The following is a 27,038-nucleotide window of genomic DNA, read 5'->3' on the forward strand; positions in this document are numbered from 1 at the left end:
AAAAATTCTATTAGCAATGTGGATTAATTGTTTAATTATATAAGGATTAAACTTAATGATGCAGTGTTGCACATATTTGCTTTTATTTTTCAGGACTCAGGTTAATGCTCAGTGCTTGTGTTTCCAGCCAGAAACCACAAACTTTCATTGCTGTGACCCATTAGTCTCAGCTTGTGCCTGGATGGTTGAAAATGATACTCTGGGGCAAAGTTACCTCTAAATGCTCTTGCTTGCTGAATAATAATGATGCTGCATCTCTTAGTAGCCCAATTTCCTTGCAGAAAGTAGGAGGGAAGGTAAGTAAGTAGAAAGAGGCTGTATGGAAGAATCTAATTCATATTTTATAAATACCCTGTAAATTATTTATATTATTACTTTCTCTTCTGAAATTATCAAAATGTACTGAAAAGCTGACCCTTTCTCCATGTTTATCTGCGCTGAATGCCTGAAGAGCCCCTCTGGGTTTGTTTCCTCAGGCTGATGTTGGGTGGCACTGGGACGTCCCGGGCAGGGCCGTGCTGCCCTTGCCGCCCTGCTGCCGAGGGGAGCTCGGGACAGGCTCTGCCGGGTTTACCGGAGCAAGAGTTGGCAGAGCCCCGGTTCAGTGCCCCTTTCTGGGACCCTCGCCCTGCGGTGACGGAGGAGCTCCCCGGGCCAGGGGTGCCCTCCCTCCCTCAGGGTTTGGTTCGTGTCCCTTTGGGGTTGTTGGCTGTCTCCTGGCCCCGTGTGAGGAGACGTCGCCTTGCTCTGGGTGCTCAAATTACAGATATTGTGGGTTTGTAGGTGGTTTAGAGGATGGTGCGCAACAAAAACCCAAAAAGCTTCCTAGTTCAGCCTAAATATGAACAATCAAAGGAAAATCCATTCAGGTGGTAAGGAAGAGCTGGTGAGGTTATTTCTGACAGAGCCAGAGAGAACAGGTGCCTGGGGATGTGCAGCAGGAGGAGAAGAGTGAGATTTTTGGCCAGTATATGTGACCATGAAACAGAGCAATAAAGGCTTTAGGTTTTTCCATTCCTTTTTATTTATTTCTGTAGGCTGTAGTAAGGGACCATTGCTTTAAAACCCTTAGACATTTGGACATATTTTACAAGACAGAACAGTTTCTGAATGTCACACATTGATCACAGTTTCATACTATTACATGCATATAAAGACACGGATTTTTTTAATAATCTGTTTTACAGAAACAACTGGAGAGGTCAATAAACTCCAACAAAGAATGACTAAATCAAAGTTACAAAAAATGTAAGACTCTAAGTACACTAGTATATGGCTAATGTTGCTGTAATCACCCCAAAGTGCCAGGGCATTTAAACATTTCTTAAAAGGGAAGAAAACATCTGCTGGTGCATTGGACCAATATAACGGAGCGAATTCCAATATAACCCAATGAAGAGCTTGTGCAAGACATGCAGGATCTGCTGGGCACACGCACGGCCCTCCCTCACAGCTGAGCTGGGCTCCCCACTCATTCCCCACTGCCCAGGTTCAAAAACAACGGTGCCAGCAACGGAGGCCCGGTGCCAGGGTGCCCTCTGGGGCACGGTCAGGTTCGGTTTCCCGCTGTAAAAGCAATTTGATCTAATTGTACCAGCCGAGCCACAGGAAACATGTTTTCCAGTTTTTATTTGTCACAAAGCATCGCTTTCTTTTTCAAAAGGACTCCCCAGCTTTCCTGTCCCGCAGCGAGGATGGGAGCCCATGGCTGCCCTTGGGCGCTGTCCCTGGAGGGACCCGGGCGGTCCCGGGCTGTCCCAGCCCCAGCCGCGGTGCCAGCGCAGCCCTGGGCACAGGGTACTGGGTACTGGGTACTGGGTACTGGGTATTGGGCACTGGGCACAGGGTACTGGGCACTGGGCACTGGGCACTGGGTACTGGGTACTGGGCACTAGGCACGGGGCACTGGGCATGGGGCACTGGGCACGGGGCACGGGGCACTGGGCACTGGGTACTGGGTACTGGGTACTGGGTACAGGGTACTGGGCACTGGGTACTGGGTACTGGGCACTGGGCACAGGGTACTGGGCACTGGGTACTGGGTACTGGGCACGGGGCACAGGGTACTGGGTACTGGGCACTGGGCACAGGGTACTGGGCACGGGGCACTGGGCACGGGGCACTGGGCACGGGTCACTGGGCACTGGGCACAGGGTACTGGGCACAGGGTACTGGGTACTGGGCACGGGGCACTGGGCATGGGGTACTGGGCATGGGGCACTGGGCACTGGGCACAGGGTACTGGGTACAGGGCACTGGGTACTGGGCACGGGGCACTGGGCACGGGGTACTGGGCATGGGGCACTGGGCACAGGGTACTGGGTACAGGGCACTGGGTACTGGGCACGGGGCACTGGGCACAGGGTACTGGGTACTGAGCACAGGGTACTGGGCACGGGGCACTGGGCACTGGGCACTGGGCACGGGGCACTGGGCACGGGGCACTGGGCAAGGGGCACTGGGTACTGGGAACTGGGCACTGGGCACAGGGTACTGGGCACGGGGCACTGGGCACGGGGCACTAGGCACGGGGCACTGGGCACTGGGCACGGGGCACTGGGCACGGGGCACTGGGTACTGGGCACTGGGCAAGGGCTGAGCAGAGCAGCGCCAGCAGGCTGGTGAGCTGAGGCTTCCTCCTGCTCCCAAAGTGCTTCCCTGGCCTGACGGGAGAGCGGGGCTCTGCTCAGGAGGTGGGGCTGTGTTTTCAGTGCTAATCTAGCTGGAAAGCAGTTTGGCTGGGAGCTGTGGCTGGCCTTTCTGAGTACGGTATCATGGCTTCAAAATTCGCAGTGAAATGCAGATGCTGCTCCTCCACCCTCCCCCCAAACAGTCCGGTGGGGAATGGTTCAATGCAAAAGTGATTTTCTACACTGACCATCAAAAAGCCAGAGAATGGGGGAATAAAGTGCTCTTCACAAGCCAACAAATCTGACATAAACAAAATAAATCCCAGGGGTTGTGGGAGCCAAGGCGTGGCAGATAGTCTGTGGAGGCAGTAAAAAACAGGAAGAAGAGTCATAAATGGCAGAGCTCCTAAATGAAAAATACAGACTAGAGAAGAACAGATGAATGTTGTTAAATGCAGATTACCAACAGGACCAGAGGCTGTGCTCAACTCAGAGTGACCCATGGCCCCCCTGCCCCAGTGTCCCCAGGGCAGCAGGGGCTGAGGCTGCCCCTTCCCTCAAGGATTCACCCCTTTCCCAGCCTTTTCACTGCCTTTTGTTTCACTGCCTCTGTTTCCCATCCCTCACTCTGCTGCTTTCCAAGGAGCTGCTGTCGACAGACACCTCCAGCCCTGAGGCCATACAAAGCTATTAATTTTCCATTAGTTTTTAGAGATATGGGTCCAAATTCTTTACTGATCTAAAAGGGGCACAGCTCCATTGGCCTCAATGGGCTTTAATTTACAGCAGCAAAGAATCTGGCATTTCATATAAATTTGGCTCTCTGGCTTTCATGAGGCTCTAATTTTGAAGGGTCTTTGCCTTATTATTAATTTTTGAAGGTAGTGTCACTGCAGTCTTGGAAAGACCCCTTTAAAAATAAAGGTTAATCCTGTTCAGTCCTACAGAGCTTCAACAGTACTACTTCTAGTTAAATGAAGGAAGATTTTGCTTTCTCTTCTAAGCCTCTAAGACTGAAAACTTCTTGTGCAATGAAGCCAGGATCAAGCAAAGCAAAATTTGGAGTAGTATTTACAGATATGAACACTTGTGGCACCCAACCATTGGTGTCAAAGGACACTTATTGTGGCTTAGGTAACACCAGCAAGGAACGGGATTCACATCCTGGATGCAGACTTTCCCTTCTCCTAAGCTTTCCTCTGCCTGGCTGAGACCAAGTTTCAGTGCAGGAGCGTAAATGTGACCAGCATGGGGTGTGAGATGCACGCTGGAAAATAAACATCTCCTTCCTGGGGCTGGGTGCTGCTGGGGCCGTCCTGTCCTGGTGCCGCAGGGCACAGTTAGGCCTGGTCTGACTGGAAGCTTTCCATGGCTTTGTTGGCTATGCTCTAACAAACTGCTGACATGGAAGGTGCCTTTTGGAGGGATTTATGTGATGACTGATGATAGACATGGCAGCCTATCACATTAATTGTTTCCTAAGAAAGAAAAATCCCACTCAGCTTTAATACCTTCATTTGTGAACAGGCCTTGCTGATAATCACATGCTAAACTGGCTCTTTCATTTGAGGGATACTGTCTGAAACACACACCTTTCCAAATTACACTCAGGTTTATTGGCTATTATAGTGGACACGTAAGAAAACCTCACAAACAAACCAAAGGAAATGGAACCGAACTCCATCTTTGGCAAAAGCACGGTCACTGACCCAACTGCTGGGCCGAACCAGAAGGAAATGTCTGTGCAGAGCCAGAGTGGCTCTGGAGCTCTTCATCGTGCTGACCTTCCACAGGCCATGAGATGGCGTCGGGATGAACATTCATCTCATGGACTTTTTACTAAGTTTCTCTGAATATATCTGTGAGTTCAGCTACAAAGGAGCAAAGAAGATTATCACATAAGCAGGTACATGGACAGATTTTACCATAATTAATCAAAATCTGGTCTCTTTCTGAATGTTTATGTCTCTCATTCCTCCACAATTTTCTCTGGGACCAAAAATAAAAATTCCAAAAGCCAGTGGGAAATGAAAGTCTGGACACTTCTGTTTTAATCCAGGAAAAACCTCCCTGAAGGCGCCTGAGCATTGTCAGGTCACTGCCTTGAGTAAGAGCCTAGATTTTGATGTTTATCACAACTCCATCATGTCACTATTAGGACAATCAGGTTCAAAACATGTCTCTTCTCTCTGCTCTTAATCGATGTGAATCTGGAGAAATTGCAGCCAGGGCTGCTGGGGGACCTCTCCCCTCTGTCACCAAGGGCAGAGCCTGGCCTGTTCCGCATTTCTCAGCAGGAACATCCCAGTTCCCACAGCCAGCCCCGGGTTAAAGTACCACAAACAGGAAAATACGAAAACAACAACATCAGACAAACCCCATGACCTTTCACAGATGCACTTCCAGGAGAAATGTTGCAGGTGTTCATCAGAAAAAAAAGAAAACAACAACAAAAAGGTTGGGGGATCAGCTGTGTAAATGAACACTGAGAGAGCATCTAATATATTACTCTGTAATACAAAAAGAAGAAATCTGACTTGATTGCCCTATTATAAATTTGCTAAAAATACAGTTATATATTTATATTTTATATATATATATATATATAATTTTTTTAAATCTGAACAGAAAAATAGACTACTCTGGAATGCATGAAAGTCACATGACTTTTCCATACATCAGATACTTCTAAAGCCAACACAATGGCGAGCAGGAGGTACAGAGGTAACTGGAACATCTGTACTTTATCCAGGAGCTATCCAAAGCCACATTCTCCCCGGACGGTGACCCAAACGGAGCCAGGGCAGCACTGGTTCTGTGCAGAGGTGCTGGAGCCCAGGGCAGCCCTGGCGATGGAAATTCACGGATGCCGGGCTGTGCTGGGCAGGGGGAGCCCTGGCTGCTCCTCAGCTCTGCTCTGGCACGAGGCGTTCTGTGGAGCTTACAGCAGAGAGAACGTGGATTTGCAAACCTTGTCTCTGTGATGAGTTGTACACAACCTTGTTATTTACTATAAACCGTACCGGTCATAATTCTGTCAAGACATAAATATACAGTAGGTACAAATATTAACAATACATTACAATTTTACAGAAGAGAATACTGTTTTCCTTAGAAATGTGTTTCTTATTAGCTGCAAGGGAAGAAAAGGCTACAGTTTATCACAGCCACAGTTGCCAAACAACCTGACCGCCTCAGATGCGTTTCTCATGACTCGCCCAGGCAGAAACTCCCCGGCATGTTCAGGAAGGGAATGTGCGTTCCATGGATTTCTTTTCCTCTCTCTTGCCTTTTTTTTTATTTTTCCTTTCTTCTACCTTTTTTTGACTCTCAAACCTTTCAGAAAAATGTGGATTTCACAGGAGACTCTTTTGTTTTGGGTTGGGGCTTTTTTCCGTAAGTGTGCTTAGGTGAAGTTTTTAAGAAAAGGCACTGAGAAATCTACTGCAAAGTCACTGCTTTTTTCCTCTGTTCAAGCTAAAACTGAAATAATCTTTAGCCTCCTGGTTAAGAAAACTGAACTCTCTCCTCCCACATATATATATATACATTTATATATATGTGTGTGTATGTGTGTGTGTTCTATATATATATTTTTTTTTTGTAGGTATGCGTTAAAAGTGATGTTGATGCCGTAAGACACAAGCAAGTGCAGACATCACACGTCCAGAGAGTCCTTGCAGGTATGATGTCCTCTGCAGCAGCAGGTGAGGCTCTGTCAGCTTGCTTGATACTTGGTGCACAGTAAATTTGCAGACCTGAATTCCAAATATCAGTGATTAAACCACCCCCTCTAGCTTGGTGCAAGAGATGTTGCCTGTTTTCCCCAACCGCTATGAACTTTGGGAAACATGTATCAAACAAACAAAAATTAAATTATCTTTCTAGGATCTATAGGATTTGGTGAGCATTATGTTTTCCAAGCACTGCCTTTCCTTTGCAATGAGTACAGATTTAGTCTACCATAGCTTCAGGTTAGAGTAGATTTCCCAGTGCTTACATTATATATATGTGTATTATGCACACACACACATATATAGATACATACTTCATATTCAGACTTTATTTCATTAAAATAAATTAAACATACTTCCTTTTTAATTGGGCACAAAATGAGAGCTACATCATTGTACACAAATAAGAAAGAAATGCTCTTCAAGCATATTATATGCTTAATTTTAAATTATTTGCTTTCTATAAGAAATCTATAGGACTTTGGCTATTTAGACTTGAAAGGAAGATTTTTTTAAATGATACTTTTGAATTTGACTTTCAAAAGTGACTCAGTAAAATGCTACTTTAAAGGTAGGACTAAATAGATGACATAAGGTCTGTGCCATGAGCGATCATGCAAGGCAGACAGAGGGCCTTTGGTTACAAGGAGAGTTGCACCAGTTGACTGTTAGATAAAAAATGATAGAATTGTTGATTTATACATTTTTGTCAGTGCCATCTATCAACCAAATACATCAATTTGGATGAGAGTGTGGTAAATACTACACTATATGGCTATATTTAAATACGTTCACTTTCGTGATATGTAAAATATGACTTTTTTTTCCACATGAAAGCATCAGCTCTAAAAATATTTAACTTGGAAATCACTATTACTTTATAAAAAAAAATTCCCTGATTTTTCCTCATTTTACATTTGTGCTGATGGCAGACATGACTGATCACTGAAACACAGAGATTATATTATAACTGTTCTCTTTAAGATTTCTTGTTGCCGCTCTGCGGCCTCAGAAAGCCGCAGAATAAATCGGTATTTAAAGCTTATCTGCTGGAAAGTTATTTTCGCTTTTTTGACTCAACCTCAGCCAGTATCTCAGCAATACGTCGGTTCCTCTAAGTACACTTGTATTTGCTATGGCCAAATCCTGCCGTGCCCGCCCGGCGGGGAGCGGCGCCCGGGGCTGCGGGAGCGGGGCTGGGAATGCGGGGGCTGCGCTCGGCACGGCACGGCCCGGCACGGAACGGCACGGTACGGCCCAGCACGGCCTGGCACGGCCCGGCACGGCACGGCACGGTCAGGCACGGTATGGCCCGGCACGGCCTGGCACGGCCCGGCACGGCCCGGCACAGTACGGCCCGGCCCGGCCCGGCACGGTACGGCCCAGCACGGTACGGCCCGGCACGGCCTGGCACGGCCCGGCACGGCACGGTCAGGCACGGTATGGCCTGGCACGGCACGGAACGGCACGGCACGGCCCGGAACGGTATGGTACAGCACGACACAGCATGGCCCGGCCCGGCACGGCACGGCCTGGAACGGTACGGCCCAGCACGGCCCGGTACGGTACGGTACGGCACAGCATGGCCCGGCCCGGCCCGGAACGGTACGGTACGGCACCGCCCAGCACAGCATGGCCTGGCTTCTGCCCCGCTGCAACACCCGGGCGGCTCCCTCGGCCGGGACGGGCTGGAGGAGCAGAGCTCCGGGCACAGCTCCTGCCAAGGGGCACAGCTCCGGGCACAGCTCCGGGCACAGCTCCTGCCAAGGGGCACAGCTCTGGGCATAGCTCTGGGCACAGCTCCGGGCACAGCTCCTGGCACAGCTCCTGCCAAGGGGCACAGCTCTGGGCATAGCTCCGGGCACAGCTCCTGCCAAAGGGCACAGCTCCGGGCACAGCTCCGGGCACAGCTCCTGCCAAGGGGCACAGTTCCGGGCACAGCTCCACGCACAGCTCTGGGCACAATTCCGGGCACAGCTCCTGCCAAGGGGCATGGCTCCGGGCACAGCTCCTGGCAAAGGGCACAGTTCCGGGCACAGCTCCGGGCACAGCTCCGGGCACAGCTCCTGCCAAGGGGCACGGCTCCGGGCAGAGCTCCTGGCAAAGGGCACAGCTCCGGGCACAGCTCCGGGCACAGCTCTGGACACAATTCCGGGCACAGCTCCGGGCACAGCTCCGTGCCAAGGAGATGCTGGGCAAAGCCATCCTCACAACCCGCCCTAGCTCCTGAAACAGAAATGTGCTTATTGCTTTTGTCCGTACGTGCTGCATTCACTGTTACGGGTTACAGACAGGGCTGCACGGCCGGGACGGACACACGGCTACATTCAGGACTAACCGACACTTGTTTTTTACAACAGGAAGGAACAAAATGCAGGGGACTCGAGTGGCTCCCACGCGTGCCCCTCTGCTCCCACGGGCCGTGTCTCAGCTCATCCCTGCAGATTGCTACACCCCGGCAGGACCTCAGCCCAGGTCAGGAAACGCTCGGTGACGGAGCCATTCACAACTGAGTTTTACAGTAGAAACAGAGAACAACATAAAAGGTTACCATCACAGTTATCACAGGACAAGTTGCGACTTGCTACAGGCTTGTAACAAATCACAGTCACAACAAGAGGCACAAATTAAAGTAGTGCTTGGTTAAAGTGCTTGATTGTTACGCTCTGCTATCCTACTCCAGCATTGCAACAACGACAACAAAAAGTCAACATAAAGTGCTTTTCCCCCCCACCCCGAGATTAAAAACCAAAGACAAATTATTTCCTACACAATTTGACATAACTTTATTGAAACAATAATATTTTAAAAACCTAGGCTGGTGGCTGCTAGTTCTGTTCACTTAAAATGGTCAGATCTCAGATCTCTTATCTCTTTTTTTTTTTTTTTTCCTTTCCTCTTTATTTTCTTGTTTCATTTAAAAATGACTGGATGTTATTAAAACGTCAGGCCTGATTCTCCTGCCTCTCGCGGCTGCTTTGTGCCACAGCCCTGCAGGAGCCTCTGCTGCCCGACCTCGTGGCAAGAGGGAGCACAGCCAGGCCTGGCACGGGTTGCTACCGAATCCCTCTTTTTGCATATTTATGTAACACTTGCATATCTTTCACTGCGCTGCTCGGGCGCAAAAAGCTCCGGACCAGCCTGCTCCTCTCGCAGCGCCGGGCGGGCACGGCCGCGCCTGGCACGGGCAGGGCGGGCACGGCTCCTCCCGGGCAGGGCTCCTGCTTCTGCATGGCTCCTCCGGCCCTCCCGGGCCACGCTGGCCCCGGGGCAGGCACCGGCTTCGAGCCGAGGGCAAGTGCGAGTCTCGCTATGTCCTAGGGCGTGTTTGGAATTAGGTACAAGTGGTGCAACTCACCCTGCTAATATTTCAAAAGAAAACATCAGGTCCTACAGGATATCAGATTGTTAAACACACAAAGAGCATTTTAAGAATTGGTTTCTCTAGACCGTTAATTGTTTCAAATGCTTTTCGCTTGGATTTTCCAATAATGCAAGTGTTCCCTGTTACCTTTAAACATAATATCCATCAGAGAAAGCTGTACATGGGGAACCGCTGCCCTGAAGCAGTGAGCACTGTGTTTTCAAAAGCTTTATACCAACCCCAGCAATTTATTCCAGAGTTCAAATCTGGCTGCCTTGGCATCCTTTATGGAACTAATGCAACTCAGATGTTAATATTTCCAAAAGGAGCTCTAGCGTTCAAGGGGAATGGATGGATATTTGGTCACATTGGCTTCACTGGACAACATGAAAGGAGATCAATGTGTGATCATGATTCGCAATCATTTTTTTGACTGATGTGGGCAATGTCTTTAAAGTTGTTTCAGAGAAGGACATTTTCACAAACCCACACTGGACCTCCCCCAGACTTTTAGAAACAGGTGGCTTGTTTCAGCCAAGTTCATGCCATGCAGAAGCTCTTTTGTTTGTGTTGACTGTGAAGATATTCCTCTAAATTCTCAGTAAGTTCTTTCAGACCCCACCTCAGATGCTTTGATCATGTGTGTTAGCATGTCCTCCGCTGCCAGGTAATACATGGACTTCTGGGGAAATGTGATTTTCTAGTCTGACAGTCTCCTGATTGCCCTGGGTTCTTCCAGTGATACCTTCCATAGAGTAAATGCAGTTCTGCCCTATCAGCTTAGGGGAGGTGGGTAAAGCAGCAGCTTCTAGATGGTTCTTCTCTGTTCTATAAACATGGTCCTTTTGCTTTAGATAGCCACTGCTTGCAACACTGTACTTGGGACTCACATTTCCAGGCGGACTTGAGTCATACATCAGCTGACCCTCATCATCGGTGTCAGCATCGATGTATTTGTGTATACCAGCATCGTGGAAGTTGAAAGCTATGGCTGCCTGGGACTCTGGTGACTTTGGGGGGGTTCTTGCGCTCGCAGTTGTGTAGATCGAGGTTTCCGGGCTCATGAGAGACCTGTCAGAGAGTAAGGAAGTGTCTGCGGCGGCAGCAGCAGCTCCCCGGCTCTTGAGAGGGTCTGGGTACGTTCTCAGTACATTTGATGCTGGTACGAATGTGCTGGTGTCCTCTTCCATGAAGTTGACTTTGAGAGATCTTAGTTTTAACGGGTTACTGGCCTTGATGGAGCTTTTGGGACTGTCGATGAAGAAAGCAGAGCGGTGGCTGCCTTCGGGGCCGGGGTTCACGTCCACGTACCTGGCGGTGCTGCCCTCGGGCCTGCCCTGCTCCTGGGGGATGCCCTTGCAGGGCAGGGCGGTGAGCGGGCTGTGCGGGAAGCGCGCGGGGTCGGGGAACTCGGCGGCGCAGCTGATGAAGCTGTCGATGCTGGACATGCTCCTCATGTCCACGATGCCGTCTGTGCGCGTCGCCAGCAGCGGCACCATCGGGCCTGGAAGGGTTTCCATTTCCAGCTCTTCCTTTTGCTTTCCAGCTTGACTCGACTCTTTAGTGATAAGGTTTGGCTGGGACTGAGTCTTTGCCATTTTGTTGTACATGTCCTCGAGCTGTTGGACATTCAGGTGTTGGGGACTTGAAGACGACCTGGCTTTTTCTGGGGATCCTTGTTCCTTAGTTTCAAAAGATTTACTAGAACTAGTTTCAGAGAGTGTTCTCTTGGTCCATTTCCATTTGCTTGGAGATAAATGATTGTCCTGAACTTTATCCTTTTTGGCTATGCTTTCTCCATTCTTTTCAACCACAATGTCCATGAGTTCTATGCTACGAGCAAACGCATCCTTCATGTTCATGGAAACAATACTGCCATTTCTTTTTGCTCTTTCAAGAGCTTCCCTGCGCTTAATGGCTTTCTCCTGCCTCTTCTGCTCTTTGTAAAACTCTGAGAAATTATTGACAATAATTGGGATGGGAAGAGCTATCACCAGCACGCCAGCAATGCAGCACAGTCCTCCCACTATTTTACCCAAAAGAGTTTTGGGGTAAATGTCTCCATAGCCTACTGTTGTCATGGTGATTGTTGCCCACCAGAAAGAAGCTGGGATGCTCTTGAACTTTGTATCATCCTCATCCTTTTCTGCAAAAAACACTAAACTGGAGAAGATCATAATGCCCATAGCCAGAAACAAGATGAGTAATCCAAGTTCATTGTAACTCCTCCTCAGTGTAAACCCCAAGGACTGCAAACCCGTGGAGTGCCGGGCCAGTTTTAGAATCCGGAGTATCCTCATGATCCGAAATATTTGGACCACTCTTCGTACATTTTGGAACTGAAGTACACTTTTATTGGATTCTGTGAGGAAGATAGTAACATAGTAGGGTAAGATAGCCAGCAAATCTATAGCGTTCAGCGGGCCTTTGAAAAACTTCCATTTCTTCGGGGAGGAGAGGAAGCGCAGGAGGTATTCCATGGTAAACCAGGCGATGCACACCGCTTCCACGTGGGCCAGCTGGGGGTTATCTGTGGTCTGCCCAAATTCATCCACGCCTTGTAGCTCAGGAAGTGTGTTAAGGGACAAGGCAATTGTAGATAGTACAATAAACATGATGGAAATGATTGCCAAAATCTGGAAAGGAAAGAGAAAACAGTGAGTTAATCTCAGAACACACGAGGCTGTCTCTTGCTGCCGTTAACACATGGCTGCATTTTCACTCACACGTTGCAAGACCCATTTTGCTCAGCACGCACAAGTCAGATAACCAATGCATCCTGAGTTGAGTTTATCTTGGAAGCTGTTTTAGTTATGGCAGTTGCATAAAGGAGATAAAGCCTCTACTCCGACTCCTGTGCTTTCATCTCCGTGCAGTCAAGGAACACGTAAGGAACAGCTAGGATGCCAGGAGGGCTGTGAAGCAGCAGGAGCTTTTGATTAACTACTAATTGGGTGCCCAACAAGGCCCATCTGGACAACAAGCTCTGAAATTTAAGCAAGAAGGAATGCAATTGTGAATACATGATTTGATCAGAGTGATGCCCTCCATTTAATGAACAGTTACTGCTGTAATTTGGGGTGCTGATGGCTAATTATAGAGATGTGTGTGCAATTCTACTACATAAGCATAAAAATAATACACTCTTGTTTAATGACTCATCTCTAATTCAGTTCTTGATGGTTGTGAAAAACATGAAAACTTCACCAAGCTTTCTAAGCCATTTTGAGTTTTCTGGAGGAGAGAGCAAGCATTTGAGCAAACCAAATTGGACAACACTGAGACAGCCAAGGCAGGGCAGGTCCAGTCACTGGGCCCTCACACATCTCAAACTCAGGAGAATAAAATGCAAATCAAGTGTCTCATGGTGGAGTGTGGGGATATTTAGATGTTAATTACTTCTTCATGGTGGCTTGTTTCAAAAACCATCTCCTGGAGACCAGGCACTGCCCCTGAGAAGCAGAGAGCCTGATTTGCTTTCCTAGAAGGCTCTTTTGGTGGTTTTGCTGTCACTTCTTTGTTTACAACCCACCATTTCTGAAGGTGTTTGGGATATTTGCAATGGTAATTTCAATTAGTTTTGCTTGGCTTTATCTCTGCCCACTATACACAGAAGGGCTTATTTGTAGGCTTAGATGTGTGTACCTGTTGAGTTTTATCTCCTTCACTTTCAGTGTAAATATTAACACTCCATCTTTATGCAGTGAATGGCATCCAGCAGCAGTAATTGGTGTCAAACCTTCTGCTTCCTTTGATATACCTTCCTGCTTTGAAGATCAAGGCAATGCCAGATGAATATAAATAAATTAACTGGGAGATCTAAGGGTAAAATTTGATTTTGGTTTAGGAGATTTAGCCACAAAGCTAGGCAATAAACAGAGACAGGCATTTATCATTTCTCCCACAAGCTGCAGCAAGATGTCACTTGTGCTCCCAAGACACAGATTTTCCCCCTTACTCATCTGCTGCAACCACATCTTTGGGAATCTTCTCAGGCTAAGAAAAACTTCTAAGTGTGAGTTGATTGTCCTCAGTTATTCAAGGCACTTTTCAATTGGAAAGCACATAAAATTGAGATGGAGTATATCCAGCAGGGTTTAGAAGAGATACCTTGTCCTGGTAGCATCTACCATCCACTAAAAGCCCCCCACGGAGCAGTTGTGCACAGAAAACTGGATCCAGCTGCTGCTGTCAGGCTTTAGCACTGTTCAGTTGCACAGGGCTCTGTCCCAAAGTATTTACAGTCTGGGATTTCAGATTATAGAAATCACCATCTGTCTCTCTAATAAGGTTTCCCATCTTGGCTGTACTGAACCTCTAGCTTGGCAGCTCTTGTATTTTCCACTGTCAGTAATGAGAGACAGAAAGCTGGAGGGAAGGGAGGCCTCTAGGGATGTTCTGCATCACAGGCAGCCTTTTCATTCCATTCCTGGCCTTTCCTCCTCCCTCTGCTCTTACAGGTTCACTTCTCCTCAACAAGAAAAGCCAATGGGACCGATTTTGACTGGTGGTGCAAGGATGGGCAGGATTTCAGGAAAAAATTTCTCCTCCACTAAATTGGCTGTTTCACAAAAGTTTTGGTGGAGTGAATCTCTGGATTGCTGCTATGGTTCCCTTGTGGAAGCTAAATAACCCAGGAACAGGCAGGGCAGGGTTTTGGATGAATTTAAAGCAGGTGCCTCAAAGTGATTAGCATGATTGTACACACACGCTGGTTATTACACATGCAAATGAGACAAGCAGGCTCATTTTGGAGCAAGTGCAGCCAGTTTGTGCCACTGCTGTTTCCTGAGGCAAGATGGATGGGCCATGCTGGCAAGCCGTTAATCCCCTCCTCCTCAAACCCCCCAAAAGCTGGGCTGGCCTCCTGCCCCTGGCACCTTTCAGGACATCCCCACCTGCCCTGGGGCTGCTCCTGTGTGTGGCAGGGTCTGTGCTCCTCCCTGGGCAAGGGGCAGGAGGCTGCTCAGCAGTTTCCATCTCTGTCTGCAGGGCAGTGTGTGTGCCCACCCTGCGGCTGGCACAGAGAGGGGCAGCAGGGACTGACCCAGCGTCGAGGTTGGCTGACATTTATGGCTTGGGTGTTTTCTTTGCACTGCTAAAAACCCCAGCAGAGATAAAGGCATAAGGCTGGAGACTTTCAAGGCCATTAAAATTTATGAGAACTGGCTGTCCCAATCCCATAGATGGCTCTAAAATCTCAGGGTAAGCAGATCCGAGATCTCTCTGCTTGTGGCAACATGCCCTATACTTTTTCTGTCTTCATACTCGGTAATGAAGCTGATATAGCAAGGAGAAGGGGTGGTATGTGGGAGAGAGTAGGAGGGTGTTTGAATATAGATTCGATATTCTTGGAAATACGATGAGGAAATTGTTATGTAATCAACAAGTTCAATAATGGTTTTGTCTAACGTGCTTTTTTAGCTCCACCGAGGCCTGCAGAGTTAATCTGGCATCAGGACCAGGTTTCATTCATATGCTCCATTTACCAAGGGATTTTTCCTGCAGCCCCTCAGCTTTCCCAAGCTGCAATACACTTTGAGTCAGACTGTCCAGCTCCATCCAGCCACGCCTGTGCCAGCCTCTGTCTCCCCAGGCTCTGAGGAACAGAGCACGGTGTATTTTCAGCAATATCCCACGTGCTGCACAGTGCAGAAACAGATGGAGAGTTCCTTAGTCTCCTCCCTACTTGATTCTGCACAGGAATAACATCTCCTGCTTGCAGCAGCTATACATGTCTGTGGTATTTATTGACAGGGACTTGTTTTAGGAGACATCTCTTCACTAGAAAATGCCTAAATATTCATAAACTGAAAGAGTTTGCAGAACACAGTCACTTCTGATCTTCTGATGTCAAGATTCTGACCACTGGGCTTGCAGGATGTCTTTTCGAGAAAATGCTGAAGCCATAATGAAAGGTCACACCTGCTTCTTGCATCATGGCAAGTTGAGGCCAAAGTGGGGGCTATGGCTGCAAGGGAAGTACAGAGAACCTTTAATCCGATTTTTTCACGTGGAAGAATGTTAAGATGTAAGACCTTGAATCTCCAAACCCCTTAAGTCCTGCTGGTTCCTGCTCAGGAGTTTTCCCTGACCGGGCACTTTCCATGTCCCTTTGAGGTGCTGCCCACACAGGGTCCCAGGAGCCCCCTGCCCCAGGAGCTGTGAGCTCTGGAGGGGCCCTGCACAGCCAGCCCAGCTCCCTGAGCACACACACTGAGCTCCTGAGTGCCCTGCACACCCAGCTCAGCTCCCTGAGTGCCCTGCACAGCCAGCCCAGCTCCTGAGTGCCCTGAGCACACACTGAGCTCCCTGAGTGCCCTGAGCACACCCAGCTCAGCTCCTGAGTGCCCCTGCACACCCAGCCCAGCTCCCTGAGTGCCCCTGCACAGCCAGCCCAGCTCTCTGAGGACACACACTGAGCTCCTGAGTGCCCTGCACACACACTGAGCTCCTGAGTGCCCCTGCACACACACTGAGCTCCCTGAGTGCCCTGAGCACACCCAGCCCAGCTCCCTGAGTGCCCCTGCACACCCAGCTCAGCTCCCTGAGGACACAGACCTGCAGGAAGGCAAACCCCTGCACTCCTCTGCAAGCACTACTGCACAGCATAACCTCCATAAAACCAGGATCAGGATAAAGTCACTTGTGTTTTGCTTTGGAAACATATGAGATCTTAATTTTGACATTTGCCTGGAAAAGCCAAGATTGAATAATGTTTAATTATTTGATTTCAATTACAGCTGTAATAAGTTTATCTGTTGAGAGAGCAAGTCTATTTAGTTAAAAGAGGATACTTGTGCTGATCCTATGTCAATGCCAGGGAGCTGCAGCTACAGCTGCTGACTCAGGGCTGGTGGGCAGAGCTGCCCTCAGGCAGAGCTGGCTGTAAACTCTTTAATACTCCTAAGAACATGCTTAGTTGTCAGAGAGCTATCAAACCCCATCAAATGATAAATGGTGTCAGTCTTCTTTCAGAGCAAAGCCCAGATGTAAATGGTGTGCTGGAGAAGGAAATTATAGATGAATGAATATACTGAAAAGGCAAACTTGAAAAACACACACTGCCTTTAGACATCAGCACAGTGACAGTTCTCAGGAGAGGATGAGAGGGCAGCATCTGTCCTATTTCTGCTGCTGCAAGCATGGGGGAAGTCAAAAAAGAAAACAAATAAATGGCACATGGAAGCTGAAGTTTCCCGTTTTCCTCCTGGCTTTGCCTTGTGCCCAGGATGGTGCAACCCCAGCCAGCAGCACCACTGGGAGCATGCCAGCCCCCCAGCCCTGGTCAGCCCAGCGCGGCCCTGCTGCATCCTCCGGGGCCAGCTCCAGACCAGGCCCTTCCCTCGAGCTGCCTCTGCTGCCTCCCCCTGCTCCCACCGTGCCACCCTGTGCTGTTCTGTGCACGGTGCTGCTCTCGGACAGGCTGGGATGGCAGCGCGGCGCTGCACAGCCTGGCCCTTCCCTGGGGGAGAGCTGTACACACAGAGCCGGGCGGAGACTGCCCCAGGGCCAGGGCATCCCGCCCGCCCTGCACCCCTGTGCCCCTGCAGCCCTGTGCCCCTGCAGCCCTGTGCCACTGCAGCCCTGTGCCCCTGCAGCCCTGTGCCCCTGCAGCCCTGTGCCCCTGCAGCCCTGCAGCCCTGTGCCCCTGCAGCCCTGCAGCCCTGTGCCCCTGCAGCCCTGTGCCCCTGCAGCCCTGCACCTCCTGCGCCCCTGCAGCCCTGTGCCCCTGCAGCCCTGCACCTCCTGCGCCCCTGCAGCCCTGTGCCCCTGCAGCCCTGTGCCCCTGCAGCCCTGTGCCACTGCAGCCCTGTGCCCCTGCAGCCCTGCACCTCCTGCAGCCCTGCAGCCCTGTGCCACTGCAGCCCTGTGCCCCTGCAGCCCTGCAGCCCTGTGCCCCTGCAGCCCTGTGCCACTGCAGCCCTGTGCCCCTGCAGCCCTGCAGCCCTGTGCCCCTGCAGCCCTGCAGCCCTGTGCCCCTGCAGCCCTGCAGCCCTGTGCCCCTGCAGCCCTGTGCCCCTGCAGCCCTGCACCTCCTGCGCCCCTGCAGCCCTGTGCCCCTGCAGCCCTGTGCCCCTGCAGCCCTGTGCCACTGCAGCCCTGTGCCCCTGCAGCCCTGCACCTCCTGCAGCCCTGCAGCCCTGTGCCACTGCAGCCCTGTGCCCCTGCAGCCCTGCAGCCCTGTGCCCCTGCAGCCCTGTGCCACTGCAGCCCTGTGCCCCTGCAGCCCTGTGCCACTGCAGCCCTGTGCCCCTGCAGCCCTGCAGCCCTGTGCCCCTGCAGCCCTGCAGCCCTGTGCCCCTGCAGCCCTGCACCCCTGTGCCACTGCAGCCCTGTGCCCTTGCAGCCCTGTGCCCCTGCAGCCCTGCACCTCCTGCGCCCCTGCAGCCCTGTGCCCCTGCAGCCCTGTGCCCCTGCAGCCCTGCAGCCCTGTGCCCCTGCAGCCCTGTGCCCCTGCAGCCCTGTGCCACTGCAGCCCTGTGCCCCTGCAGCCCCTGCAGCCCTGCACCTCCTGCACCCCTGCAGCCCTGTGCCACTGCACTCCTGTGCCCCTGCACCCCTGTGCCCCTGCAGCCCCTGCAGCTGCCACTGGGGCCAGGCTCCCCACCCCTGCACGGACAGAACCTCCCCCTGGCCCCTCTCAGGTTCATCTCCCTTTCCCACCAACTGCCTTGCATTTAAGCAGACAGAGGTTTGGACTCAGAAAAAGCAAAAAAATAAAGCAAAAATATAAAGCAACAAAAAGCCTGCCTTCCACCTCAGCACTGCTGAGTGCCTGAGAGCAGCTCTCGAAGATCCTTTGGGATTCTGCCCTGCACCAGGCAGAGACAATGCTCGTGCTGCACTCCCACCACGAGAGCAGTCTGCTCAGCCTCAGACACTATTTACAGCGGATGCTGAGCTCCAAGTGTTGCTGTTCGCAGGAGTAGTTGTGGGAGGGGTTTTTTTAATGGTTAAATTCAATCAGGAATGTGCCAAGATAGCATGAAATCAACTAAATGTAATTAAGCAAAAAACTATTAGCTTGATTGCTAAACCAGTCTTCCTCTCATGAATATGCATGAGAATAATTGATATTAATTCTTTTCAAATCTGAAGCACATTAGTCCTGCATATTACAGTGTAGAGTTTTTGGAAGACTAAACCAGTTCCACTGCTGCTTTCTCACCAAAATGCATAATTAGTCTTGCTGCAGGGAGATTTACCAAGTCATTGATACCATCCTGAGTGGCCACATAGAGAGAAAATTAGAACAGAGCCCAAGTGATGTTTTGCCTGCAAAAAACAATTACCTGTTTAACATTTCTTCCAGAAATGTGTTAGGAAAAGTGGCAAATCCATTTACCAGCATCAGCCACACCAATGGCATTGTGTAGAGACAGGGAAGCCTGCAGGAGCAGTAAATCCCTGAGGAGAGAAGGGCAGGGGCAAAATCCTCTCCTGTTGAATGATCCTGATACCAGCAGGGCCCTATCAGCTGTGTGTCCATGCATCCAGGTGTCAGATGTCAGATGTCAAATGTCAGGTATCAGGTCTCAGATGTCAGGTGTCCAGGTGTGCCTGGGCTGTTCCCAAGGGCTGCCTTCAGCTCCCTCAGCTGCTGCAGCTCCTGGGGCTGCTCCACTGCATTTCAGAGGGCATTATTTTCCTTTTTTGAACTGATGCCTGGGATAAGGGCATAAAATTCAGGCTGAGGCATTTCTGCTGCCTCACAGGCTGTCCTTGGGGTGCAGCCTTCAAGCAGGGCTTGCCTGGACGCTCGGCCTGATCCAAGAGAAACCTTGGTGGCACCTCTTGCACTGATGGCAAAACCTGGGGCTCACACAAGGGATTACAGCTGCCACCCTTGCAGTGCCCTGCAAAGAAATTGAATATTAACATTCTTCTTTTTTTCCAAAAGAGACTTGTGGAGCTTCTGCTTCTGGGAAGCAGACTGGTAGAATCACTCCAAGCTCTCAGCACCTTCCCAGCTCTCAGTTCTTTATTCTGCTAAAACCTTTTTGTTTCTCTCCACCATGGCCAGAGCCCTCCTCCTGTCGGGCAGGCAGCCTTGTGTCACACAAAGGACTTGGATGCAGGAGTTCACCTTTCCAAGCCAGGGTTCCCAAGGCTTTTCTCTAGAGCAGAGCACGGAACCCTCGCTGACAGCTCTGGCACAACGTGATTGAAGTGTTTTAATCTCAAGCACAGATGGTTCTTCCCTTTATAAGCACCAAACACTGGATTGGATGTCACATATTTAATAAATAGCAACAACTGTATACAAACTGTTTACAAAAGCTGCTAAAAACTAATCCTTGGCAACAAATCACTCATATTAGCATGGGGCCATAGCAAGTGGTAAGTAGTGCCAGTGGACAGCAAATCTGTGTGAACACAAAAGCAGCTCTACATCAGCAGTTCAGTAAGAGAGTTTGATCTTGCCTCACTATGAGAGTTTTGATGCATTCTTGCTATAAATACAGAAGATGAAACAGAACTGTGGAGATGTATACTTAGTTCTTTGTTGGGGTGCCTTTTCTTCTTTTTTTTCTTTTCTTTTTTGTTTGTTTATTGCTGTGTTGCTTTTGAGGTTTTTTAAAATTCAATTTGAGCTCAGAAAATGCTCAAACTCTTTGAAGTGTTCTCTGGCAGTCTGGGAATATTCACTCCATGCTTGCTGACTTTGGACATGGACAACAAAGCCCAGGATAAACAAACACCAGCTTGGGCAGCCCTTGGCTCTCCCAGCAGAAGCTCTGCCAGCCTTTCCTGCATCCCTGCATGCCAACAGCGCAGACACCACAGCACTGCCTCTGCCAGAGCAGCCCCTGCTGCTCTCATCCCCCCTGGAAAGGGCATTTACAGAAGGGAAAGAAACACAAAGCCCCACTGGCCATTGCGATAGGGAGCAGAGCTGGGGTTTGTTTTGTTTCTTGGAGGGGTCGGGCTGTTTGATTTTTAGTGGTTGGCTTACTGACATTTTGCACTTTGCCCTAATAAAAGTCACCTGAAACTGTTTGGAAAATGCAGGTGTGCTGCCTTCTGGTGAAGGGTTATTGCAGAGAGGGGAGGGAAAGAGAAAGGTTTCCTCTAAGCAGCAGCTGAACAGTGCCAGGTGGTATATCTGATTTTAATCCAAGTGAAGAATAGCAAAGAGCAGCATTGAACATTAAGGGAAATTACACACCTCACTGGATTTTACTGCATTTCTCAGTTACTTTTTTTTTTAATTCAGGGTTTGTATGTTAATAGAGGACAGTGCCACACTGTACACTGGGTAGCAGAAATTAATCTTGTCATGAATGTACTTCTCTGAAGGGCTGAGCCCTCCTGAGCCCTTAATTTGAGCTGATTGGACCGACTCCTTATCATAGCAGCAGATACTGGAACAGCAAAGCTGAACCTCACTTGAACTCGCACACGGGACCCAGCATCTGCCACGGGCAGCACTTGTGACTGTCACCTGCTGTGGGACAGGGCTGGAAATGAGCACAGGGTGAGCCCAGCACAGGCAGAAACCCACTGCTGAGGGGGAAACAAGCCCAGGCCAAACCGGGAGCTGTTTAAAGAAGGCAAAATAATAAGGGAAAAAGCACTCAGCATGCCAGGGAAAGAAGTTTATAAAAATTATCAAGGGATCTAGGAATAACCTTTGCAGGGCTGCAGTCTGGCTGGGACGTGAATGAGCATCCCTGGCAGCTGAGGGCTCTCTCTCCATGTGTTACATGGAATGAGGAATGAGCTGGCAATTCCCACGGCGTCCTGAGCGGCCAGACTGCGCAGAGCAGTTCATCTTGGCCAATTGTTTGCCTTTATTTCCTGGAAAGAAACAGGAGTCCTCGGGCAGGGGCGCTGGGGCCGTGAGTGCCAATTAACCTGCTGCAGGTGGTGTCAGTCTGCTCTGTCCTGCCTGCCCTGGCCCTGGGGCTCAGAGCGTGGCTGTTCCCATGGCCACTCTCCCCTGGGAAAGGCAGAGGAAGGAGAAAATGTGCTGCTTTCTATTTATGAATGTCCTGCCTTTCCTGCAGCCAGGCACAAGGGTCTGACTTCTTTTCGCTCTCTCTCTCTTTCCCATTTCTCTGTCAATTGATTGTTCACTGCCAGAGGGCATTATTGGCTTCAAAAGCTTCATTTTCTACTTCCTGAGCTGCTCATCTTCTCCTGGCTCATTGCTGTTGCTGGAGGTCAGATCCAAATCCCAGAATCTTTAGGCTGTTTTGGATTTGACCTTGAGAGCTTCTTTTGCTCACCCACCACATGAAACAATCCTTTGATCATTGTAGGAACACACTTAAAAAACCAAAATCCATTGGGCAGAGATGATTTAATTATATCAGTGGTGAGTGGAAACAAGCTGGAACCAAACCATCCCAGCCAGGGTTAAAGAACAGCAGTGCCTGGGGCACCCTTGCTCGTGGCACACACCAAAAACTTGCTTCAGTTCTGTAACTGAGCAGCAACTGTGCTCTGGTCCCAGCTTTTCCTGTGCTTAAATTCAAGGCTTGCAAGATGTAATTGTGCAAATTACATGAAAATTACAACCTGTTCCTGAAGTATTTCCACCTGGAAATTCCTAAACTGTAACTTTCAGCAGCGGCCACTGAAAGCACAAGGCAAAAAAAAATATGGGAGTAGTGAATCCTGAACTTCTGTGCCATGCTGGCCAACCTCATCTGGCCTGGCTGGGCAACCACGGAAAAGATGGTGGCAAAAATGCAGAGGTAAAAATGCCTCACAGAAAACATTTTTCTTAACTAAGCTCTTATACACTATTCCCTGCAGTACCCTAGAGAATTACCCTGCTTTGCAAAGATTCTCATGAGATTCCAATCTTTGACAAGAGGTTTCTGCTATGCTCTGGGCAAGAGCATCTGATCAGACTGATGAGTAGGGCTGGGTTTGTGCAGGAAGGGGCTCCCTAGCTCGGCATTGCCAGGAGCAGGCTGGGCTCGGGCTGGGGTGAATTCACTGGGGTGGGTAAGCCAGAAATTGAGCTGCTGCTGCAACTTGGCTTGACTGGCTCTGGGCAAGCTGGATGTCAAAGCAGACACACGGGGCATTCTGGCTGGCATCCTGCTTTTGGAGGTGTGAAAGGGTGCTTGGCTGTACTAGAGCTGCCACGTGCAAGAGTGATAGTGCTGGAAACAAATAAAAACCCCCCACACACACTTTGTCAGCAGGGCAGGAGAGGGAGCGATGGGTCCTGTTAGAGATGTCTCAATCCAATCCATCCCCTTCTGCACCTCTAGGTTTTGCTCCAAAATCCAGTTAAACCACAAACCTACTAAAGATCCCAGTTACCAAAGAGAGGAGTAATGAAGATACAAAGGAAGAAAATTAGCGGCAAAGCTGTGCTCCTGGATTGTTTCAGTTCTCCATGGGAGAGCACTGAGTTCCTGACAATTTACCTTTCAAATCTCTCAAATAAAACAACTCTTGAAAATTGCCAAAACATTATTAACACAAACAGCAACAAACAGCAGGGTGGCTTTGTCAGGCGGCAGCTGAGGCTGCCAAGAGCAGCGGCTGGGGCCACGCTGGGTGGGTTTGGCTCCATGTGCAGGGGCCCAGTGTGGGACCCTCCCTGTGCCTCTGCACCCCAGGAGTGGAGCCCATCAGCCCCCTCCCACCCTGCAGCCTGAGCAGAACTCCCTCAAACAGGATTTCCAGAGTCTGCAATACAGGGAGTAATGGGCGTCCTCCTCTCAGCGCCACCTCCTGCAAAACCTCCCCTCTCTGCACCAAAATTGTTTCACAAAGAAACGAGCTCACAGCTAGTGTGGGACCATGCTCAGTCCCTGGGAAAGGTGGCCTGGGAGAAGCGCCCTGGAGTGCCCCTTGCAGGGCTCACCTCTCTCTTCCAAGACTTCTCCCTGCAGGTTTGGATGCTCAGTAGAATCCCACTTGGATCTTGTATCCCCTTCCAAACTTGCTGTTTGCAGAAAACAATTGCAGCCAAATTCCTTTTATGTGAATATGGTGGAAGATGTAAAAGAAGTGGGAAATTTGGAGGGGATTGGACAGTTTCACACAAAAATGTGTTATTGTTAAAAAAAAATTACTTTGAAGAAAAAAGTAACAATGGCCAAGTCTCTATGTTTGCCGTGCAGTGGCTGTGATCCCTAAAGATTTTTTAGCTTTCTATATATTTTTCATATATTTGCAGCCTTGTAGATTTTTAATCTCTAGTTGTCTGGTTTCTAGTAATTTTCCTGACTTTTCTCACGGCAAACTAACCCTGACTAACACATTCTTTAAAATCTGTTTATTCTTATTCTTAAGAAGATAATTTCTAACAATCTTGTTTTTCAGCAGAACTTCAAAGACATAAAAAGCGCTGGGGCAAAGAAACCCCTGGACCAACTCCAAGGGGCTGACCCAAGGATGGGTCACTGGGTCAGCTATTGGATGTACCGGCCAGATAAACTAATAAGTAACCTTATAAAAATTGTAGAAATCCTTTCTCACGTGTGCACAGAGCCATATTTATGCACCTGAAAGCTTTCATTAAAGAGCTGCTTTTTGTATTATCACTCTTAATACCGTTTGGAAAGTTTTGTGTTTTTATTCCGGGCAACAGCTGCTGCTTTGAAATCAGGCTCTGGCAGATGTTATTTTGGGGTATTTAAGCCAGGCTTTTGCTGTCACCATCTCAATGTTCTTGGCTTTGTCACTGTTTCTCTGTGTTATTATTCTGAGGAAAATAACTCTGTTCGTGTTCTTTTCCTGGCAGGGAAGCGCCGTGCCAGCCCCAGCGGACGGGCTCCAGGTGGTGGCTCGGTGCAGAGTCCCTCCCTCGTGCCCGGGCAGGTGGTGTCAGGGATCTCCCTGGGGTTTGTGCCTCTGGTGCTGCTCAGGGAGCTCCTGGGCTGGGCTGCAGCCCCAGGGACGAGCCCTGCCCCGAGGGCTGCCCTGCCTGGGTGTGAGGCTGGGGCAGGTGAGAGCGCTGGGGCAGGTGAGAGCGCTGGGGAGTGAGGCTGGGCATGATGCTGGGTGTGAGGCTGGGGCAGGTGAGAGGGCTGCACCCAGCGTGCACAGCCCACCTGGCCGTGCCCTGCCCTGTGCCCACCTTCACAGGCTCTGTGGCCCCTGGAGCTCACAGAAAAGCCCAGTCCCTGTCACACGCCCAAAGCTGAACTCCTGCGCCAGGGTCACTGCGAGCCCATCCCGGGCACGGCTGCACAGGGCTGGTGCCAGCACACCCAGCAGCACCTGTGGCTGTCCCGAGCAAGGCCAGGAACCCACCTGGCTCCACCAACCTGAGCTGAATCCACCTGGTGGCAGCCTGGAGGGAGCCAGGCCCATCTCCTGCCCTGCTTTAGAGGGGTTATGGGTCCCCTGCTGCTCCAGTAAAGGTTGGAGCTGTCACAGTCTCTTGCTGTCCTTACCTGTCCCCAGAAAACCCCCACACACGAGGTACCCAGTAAAGCCCAGCCAAGGCTTCAATGCCTATATTTAAAAGGGTAACCCCAGTTTAGGAAGCATTTTTGGGGGCCAATCTGTAATTTGAAACAATTTAAACATATTTTAAAATAATCCTGTAAACATATATTAAAGTAATCCTGTAAAACACTGCGATGCCAAGCAAGAGCTTTGGGTTAAATGACACCTGCACAAAACTCCCAGCGTGCGGAGGCAGCTGTGGAGCCCTAATGCAGCAGCCCCGCTGGGTGACACCGCAGCAGGGCAATCCAACCCTGGCAAAGCCGTGCTCTGGGCTTTCCCACCCTGGCCCGAGCTCCGAGCCGTGCCCCGGGCTGTGCCCGCCCTGCCCCGGGATGTGCCACCCTGCTCCGAGCTGTGCCCGCCCTGCTCCGAGCTGTGACCGCCCTGCTCTGAGCTGTGCCTGCCCTGCTCCGGGCCATGCCCACCCTGCCCTGGGCTCCAAACCGTGCCCCAGGCTGTGCCCGCCCTGCTCTGAGCTGTGCCTGCCCTGCTCCAGGCTGTGCCCACCCTGCCCTGGGCTGTGCCACCCTGCTCCGAGCTGTGCCACCCTGCCCCGGGCCGTGCCCACCCTGCCCTGGGCTCCAAACCGTGCCCCAGGCTGTGCCACCCTGCCCTGGGCTGTGCACCCTGCTCCGAGCTGTGCCCGCCCTGCCCTGGGCTGTGCCACCCTGCTCCGAGCTGTGCCCGCCCTGCTCTGAGCTGTGCCTGCCCTGCCCCAGGCTGTGCCACCCTGCTCCGGGCCGTGCCCACCCTGCCCCGCTCGGGGCACCACCCCGGACTCGTTTTCCCAGGGAACAGCCTCAGAGGAGCCAGCTGTGGCTGCTTGCTGCAGGAGGTTTCTGGGCTGCTCCAAAAAACAAGCACAGAAACTCTGCACAATGTTTCTTGACACAAAGCCACAGCTCTGCCGTTGCTTGTGACAGTGCCACCATAAAATATATGTTCCTTGTGCTCTCCATTCTGATATCCCCAGGTTGAGGCTTAAAAGTTTACTTATTCCCCCTTCCTCGGCCCTCTCCCATCACCTCCTATGGAGCCAGGAGTATAAAAACACTAAGCCTCGTTGCTAATGGCCTAAACAAACGATTTAATCAGTGATGTAAAAGGAGTGACGAGCCTGTAGGATGGAAAAAATGCCAGATAGACAGAAAGACTAATGAGGTAATGTGTAAACCCAGGCATTTTCTAACAGATGGGAAATGGCAGAGTTGACATGTATATTATTAAAAGGGACATAAAAACATAGACCAAACAATAGTCCGGGTTGGCCATAGCTTGATTTACGCAGTGGAAACATTTTTTCTTCTGAAGGCAAAGGCAAGAAACGTAGAAGGCTTTGCTGGGTGTGGAGTCAGAGCATCGTGAGTGAAGATGCAATGCCCGTATCCAAACAGAGCTGGGAGCTCTGCAGCTCCGGGCTGAGGCTGCCAGGATTTCCTGGGCTCTGAGAGAGAAACCAGCACCGCTTCCCCACGGGAACGGGGAGCCAGACACCCTGAGACAGCTCGGGAACAGCTTGGGGACAGCTCAGAGGGACAGACTGGGGGGACAGCTCGGGGACAGACTGGGGGGACAGCTCAGAGGGACAGACTGGGGGGACAGCTCAGGGCCAGCTCGGGGCCAGCTCGGTGTGGCGCGGGTGCCGGCAGGGCTGGGGAGGAGAGCAGAGCTCAGGGACGGGAGCACGGCTTGCTATGGGATGGCTGATGAGGCGAGTCTGTATTTTTGCCTGCCTGCTTTTACTGGAGAACCCCTTGGAAATTCCTGGCGGTGAAATGCAGAAAACCATAAAGCAAAAACCCTGAGTCATCTGTCTCAAACTGTCATAGCAGCTTCCCCTGTCAATCCACATGACCCACTCAATTCTCGTCCATTTTC

General features: G+C 50.4%; 1 protein-coding gene across 1 annotated transcript in view; it reads right to left on the bottom strand.

Annotated features, from left to right (window-relative positions):
* Window positions 1-8,807: 8,807 nt before the first annotated feature.
* Window positions 8,808-27,038, bottom strand: part of KCNB1 (potassium voltage-gated channel subfamily B member 1) — a 94,369-nt gene continuing 76,138 nt past the window's right edge. The window contains exon 3 of the mRNA XM_059480760.1: window positions 8,808-12,364. Coding sequence (XP_059336743.1) covers window positions 10,352-12,364 — 2,013 coding nt within the window. The 3' untranslated portion in view covers window positions 8,808-10,351. The remainder of the gene's footprint in view (window positions 12,365-27,038) is intronic.

This window comes from Ammospiza nelsoni, chromosome 12 (assembly GCF_027579445.1).
Source record: "Ammospiza nelsoni isolate bAmmNel1 chromosome 12, bAmmNel1.pri, whole genome shotgun sequence".
NCBI classification, from domain to species: domain Eukaryota; kingdom Metazoa; phylum Chordata; class Aves; order Passeriformes; family Passerellidae; genus Ammospiza; species Ammospiza nelsoni.